At 56.8% G+C, this 5,073-nt stretch overlaps 2 protein-coding genes across 2 annotated transcripts in view; one reads left to right on the top strand and one right to left on the bottom strand.

Annotated features, from left to right (window-relative positions):
* MVK (mevalonate kinase) overlaps nucleotides 1-2,005 on the bottom strand; it is a 17,130-nt gene extending 15,125 nt beyond the window's left edge. Inside the window, exons 1-3 of the mRNA XM_014448820.2 lie at nucleotides 1,823-2,005; nucleotides 1,081-1,174; nucleotides 152-298 (exon numbers count right to left, since the gene is read on the bottom strand). Of these exons, the coding sequence (XP_014304306.1) occupies nucleotides 152-298; nucleotides 1,081-1,102 (169 nt within the window). The 5' untranslated portion in view covers nucleotides 1,103-1,174; nucleotides 1,823-2,005. The remainder of the gene's footprint in view (nucleotides 1-151; nucleotides 299-1,080; nucleotides 1,175-1,822) is intronic.
* Nucleotides 2,006-2,126: 121 nt separating this feature from the next.
* Nucleotides 2,127-5,073, top strand: part of MMAB (methylmalonic aciduria (cobalamin deficiency) cblB type) — a 5,616-nt gene continuing 2,669 nt past the window's right edge. Inside the window, exons 1-3 of the mRNA XM_006106870.3 lie at nucleotides 2,127-2,392; nucleotides 3,474-3,535; nucleotides 3,731-3,824. Of these exons, the coding sequence (XP_006106932.1) occupies nucleotides 2,277-2,392; nucleotides 3,474-3,535; nucleotides 3,731-3,824 (272 nt within the window). The 5' untranslated portion in view covers nucleotides 2,127-2,276. The remainder of the gene's footprint in view (nucleotides 2,393-3,473; nucleotides 3,536-3,730; nucleotides 3,825-5,073) is intronic.

Below are 5,073 nucleotides of genomic sequence, written 5' to 3' on the forward strand. Positions count from 1 at the left end.
AAGAGCCACACTCAAAGGGGCAAAGAGCCGCATGTGGCTCTCGAGCCGCAGTTTGCCGACCACTGGCTTAGAATAACTGCCCAGCCTCGTCTTATCCACTCCCTTCAGGGCCCAGCTCCGCCCACACCGGGTTCCTCCTCCCTGCACTTACCCAGGAAGCTGGTGTCCAGCAGCTGGAGCCTGGCCACATCCCAGGCCCTCTGGATGCCGATGTTTGGTAAGCTGAGGCCCACTTTCCCATTGCTGCGGGGCTGAAGCCGGAGAAACGTTCTCAAGTTCAAGGCCACAGCCAGTGCTACCTATAGGGCAAAAGCAATGAGCCTGCGGGTGGGCAGCAACAGGCGTGACTCCTGTCTCAGGAAAAAGGGGACAACGTCAACTCCGTGCTGGTTCACAGGCCACTGCCACCCGGGCCGTGGCAGACGCTGCTCACCAGCCGTGGCATGCTCCCCACATAGCGTGGGCACAACCCCTGCCCACCAAGTAGGAGTTCAACTGTACTTATGTCTGCCTTCCCCATGCAAAGCCTCAGAGGTTCACGCCAAGGAATGGCTGCCCCGTAATAACCACGTTTCGAGGATAAGAACATCAAGACAAAGAGGAGGAGTGGGAAAAGCATGAGCTTTGGGCTCAGACGGACTTGGGTTCACTCCCAGCTCTCCCAATCCTCTCCGAGCCCCAGTCTCCACGGCGGTGAAACAGGATAATAAAGTGCAGCCGCAGGGGCAGTTGTAAGAGTTACGTGAGATGACGCCTGTTTAGACTCCTGTGCTGGGGCCTAGCGTCCTCCCACTTCTAAATGGTGAAGGTCCCCAGACGTCAATCCTCAAACCTCCCTCTTCTCCACCGAAGCTCGCTGCCTCAGCGCTGATTCACTCCCAGGCTGGCCGTGTCGTCCTCTGCTCTCAGAGTGGGCTGAGCGGCCCTGCGGTGGGCACAGGCCTGTCTTTTCCTCGCCTGGCTGGGGAGACTGACCTCCTCGCCGATGTACTCTCAGGCCATGCGACGAGGCTGCCTGTTAGCTCCCTTCCCTGTTAGCGTCGGGGACAATGGTGCCGTCCGTGCAGGTGGGCCCTTTACCCTTGCCCATGGACCACGGCATGCTCTCCGTGCAGGATGACTTTTCCCCGGCGCCGACACCAGCAGGCCTTCTGGCAACATGATTCGGGGGCTCCTGAAAGGGAAAGCCAGAGGGTGGACGGCCCGGATCTAGACATTCATACAACGCCGAGTGCCAGCGCGTCATTTAGAAAGAAAGGCGGCTGCAGTGCAGCGTCACCAGACCCGCCAGAAAGACCTGGGCTCGCACGCAGCCCTTCGGCTCCCGCGGGATGTCACCTTGGCTAACTCGCTTCTATGGCTCTGGACCTGGGTCCTCACGTGTTAAGTGAGGACATAGCTGTGCCCACCTCAGGAAGCCTGGGGACGCTGAGGTTAAACAATGCGAGGGAAGCACTTGACCCCGCTCCACCACTGAGGGCTGCTATAATGGCTGTTCTTGGTTCCCGATTTTATTACTATTAAAGGCACAGACTTAAGTGAGATCGTGGGCCCGAAAGAACTCTTCCCCGGACACGCGGGCTGCTCCCGAGAGGTCGGAGCTACACCGAAGCGCGATCTCCACCGCAGTCCCAGAGTCGCCGGCTGGGTCTCGGGGTGCGCGCATTTTGATTTTCATAAATAATGCAAAGTGACCCTCCATTCAAGGCTTCACGTGCACTGGTCACGTCGGCAGGAGAAGACCTGAAGCTCGCTGAGCACCAAGTACTACCGCGATCCCCGTTTCCAGGCGGGGAAACCGGGCTCGGGCGGGGAAACGTACTGCTTCACCGATGCCGGAAAGCACGTCCGTCAGGCTCGCGGTCCCGCCCCTCAGGATGGTTCTCGGTTGGAGAAGCAGCCAGAGGAGCCGGGAGCCCGGCCCAGCGTCGCCCGGGGTCTCGGCTCGCGCCCCCCGGCCCCACAGCGCCGGCCTCTCCCTCACCTGCCGCCGCCGGAATCTATCCCGGAGCGCACGAGCCGCCCCTTCCGCTCAGCCAATCGGAGCGCGCGAGCATTGGCCAATAGGTGCTGTCTACCAAGACGTCACGGGTTTCCCCGCCCAGCTTCTCCCGCGAACCAATAGAAAACGAGACCCTGGGAGTGTCCCGCCCTGGGCCGAAAGCCACGGACCAATGGAAATAGAGGTTGAGCGGTGGCGCGGCGGGCGGTAGGTGGAGTAACCCCGGGACCTGGACGGGAGCCTGGCGGGGTCAACCCCGACGAGCGGCTTGGACATGGCTGTGTGGGTTTTGGGGGGCCGCCTTGGCCTCCGCGGGTGCCTCGCGGCCGGCAGGCTACTTTGTCCCCGTTTCCAGAGCCGCGGTTCCCCGGGCGTAGAAGACGGGGACAGGTAAGTGCCTGGCTGGGAAAGTACCGACACCCAGAACTGTCGTCGCATAGTGACGTCACACGGCTGTGACGTCATGCCGGGTGAGTCCTCTCTCCTGACGTCACCACGGCGAGGGAGCCAGAGAACAAGGTTTCTGTGCACAAGAAAACTCTGCACGAAGCTCAGGGCAGGGCATGTCCCTTGTGGGCCGAGAGGCCGTCCCGCCTGGCTCCACGGCCAGGAGGGCCTCCATTCAGTGTGCACCGACCCCCAAAGCGGCTTATACTTTCAGACCCAGAGGCGCACTGCGCGATGGAAGCATGGCTGTCATCTAGACCTTGAAACCCGCACCGCTTCCCGGGCCTCGGAACGGAGAGTGCCATGATTAATAACGCAGCCAGATGTTACTGCTAGATCCAGTGTCTTAACCTTTGAAAAACCTTGCAATGTCCTATTTTAATGTTGAAGCCTGTATTAAAGGTGTTATGTGGCTATTTGGAAATGCCAGTTTTTAACCTTGTTTTGGCAATTCTTTATTTCTGAGGATCTTGAAGTTTCATAGAGAGGACGTGCCCCCCCCCCCCCAAGAGGCCCTGACTTGGTAGAGTAGAGGGTACAGTTTGGGGTCTGGAGTAAGATGGTCTTGGGCCTGAGTCCCAGCCCTCCCCTCCTGGGTGACCTAGGAAGGTGGGTCTCGCCTTGTGAGCCACAGTTAATAGTAAAATGGTCATGGGTAGTGCCTACTGTTGGAGCCGTGGGAAGACTCTAGGGACAATTTCAGGGTATAATGCTGGCAATCCCTTCAGCACAGTGCAGGGGCTGTGGAAAGGTGATTGATACGTTATTTCAGTGAGTATTTATTGAGCTTCTGCATTGAAAAATGCACTATATCAGCTACTCTGCAGACATGGATGTGGGCAAGACACAGAACCTGCCACAAGGGCTTACAGCTAAGAGGGATATGGAGGGGAACGATGTCAACGAGCGTTAAGCATGAGGGGTGAGTGCTGCCTCGGAGGCCATGAGCAGCATGGAGGGAGGGAGGTGCCCCACGTGGAAGCCACCCCCACTCACCACCTTTTGATGTCTGTTTTCTCATTAGGCCACAGCCTCCCTCGAAGACACCCAAGATCCCCAAGATTTACACCAAAACAGGAGACAAAGGTACGGTGGGGAAGGTGAAAAATGCAGAGACACGGCAGGCTCCATTTTAAAGTTCTTCCAAATTCTTTGCAGCCATTAAAAAAGTGTGTGGCAGCCCTGGCTCAGTTATTACACTTGAAATAGACATTTTTCTAAAAAGTGCATATCGTCGAAAAAAATCTTATTTTTGGCAGCTGAACATTTTTCCCCCCACAGGGTTTTCTAGCACCTTCACTGGAGAAAGGAGGCCCAAAGACGACCAGGTGTTCGAAGCCTTGGGAACTACAGATGAATTAAGTTCAGCCATTGGGTAAGGGAGGTGGACTTGGTCTGGAGGCGGAGTTTGAATTGGGCAGCAGTACAGGTGATTAACACAAAGCCTGTGTGACTGCTGGCTAGTCTGGGGGTTGCCACACCTTGACGAACCTGCCTCAGCCTGGAAGCACAGGCGCATCTGGCCAGCGCCACAGGCTGCCGGGCTGCAGCGCCTTCCCTGTCCCACGCCATGGGAAGCTGCCCTGCCCACTGCCCCTGGTTCCCTCACTCTTCCCGTGAGTACGTGTGCCGTTGAGGCGCACATGTTAAGTGAAAGAAGTGAGTTGAGCCCAGTATACAGCGTGTCGGATGTGGTCCCTTTGGTGAGTCTTGTTTTTTAAGTAAGCGTATACACAGCCAGGGTTTAGAGGTGGACTCGGAGTTAGTCAGGATTAGCCAGGTCGTGCTGTGATAACAGCAACCCCCAAACCTCATGATTCACAGCACCAAAGTGTATTCTGTGCTCTCACATCAAGCCCATCACAGGCCGGGCGTGTTTCTGTTCCACAAGATGTCACTCTGGGACCTGGGCTGGCGGGGGAGCAGGCGCTGTGGCAGAGGGAACAGTGATCACGCTAAAGCTCACACTGGCTCGGAAGTGACACATCACTTCTGCTCGCATTTCTCTGGCCAGAGCCAGTCACGTGGACATGCCTGACTGCAGTGCGGTGGGAGGGGCAGCACGTATTTGATGACAGTTGTCCAGTCCAGCTGCTGACAGGGTGAGGGGCACTTATCTCACGTGCTGGTTCGGGAGCTTTGTGGGTGACGGTCGTGGGAACCAGACAGACCTGGCTTCAGATTCTCTGCCGCTGCTGACTGGCTGTGTTGCTTCAGGCAAATCACCTGGCCTCTCTGAGCCTCAGTCTCCTGTTCTGTCCAATGATCATAGTAATGGCTTCCATCTCACTAGGTTCTAGTCAGGATTGAATAAGATAATTCCATGTTCACCCTAAGACAGTGCCTGGTGCAAGTAATAGCAATGCCAGCGGGTATTATTATTAAAACTTCCCTTTTTGTGTATTCCATTTCTCAAGGATGGGCCTGACCAGGTGAGACCTTCGGGACAGATAATGGGAGGTGTAGGTGGTCTCCCAGGAGGGTAGAGAAGGCAGACCCCTTGGTGTGGGGGGCGGTGGGGGGCAGGCAGACACAAGATGATGTGGGCAGAGGGGAGGGAAGGCGAATCCTAGGATCAGTTACTTAGAATCAGCAAATGGCAAGCCCTCACTTTCAGTTGATGT

Source organism: Myotis lucifugus, unplaced genomic scaffold (assembly GCF_000147115.1).
Source record: "Myotis lucifugus unplaced genomic scaffold, Myoluc2.0 scaffold_931, whole genome shotgun sequence".
NCBI classification, from domain to species: Eukaryota; Metazoa; Chordata; class Mammalia; order Chiroptera; family Vespertilionidae; genus Myotis; species Myotis lucifugus.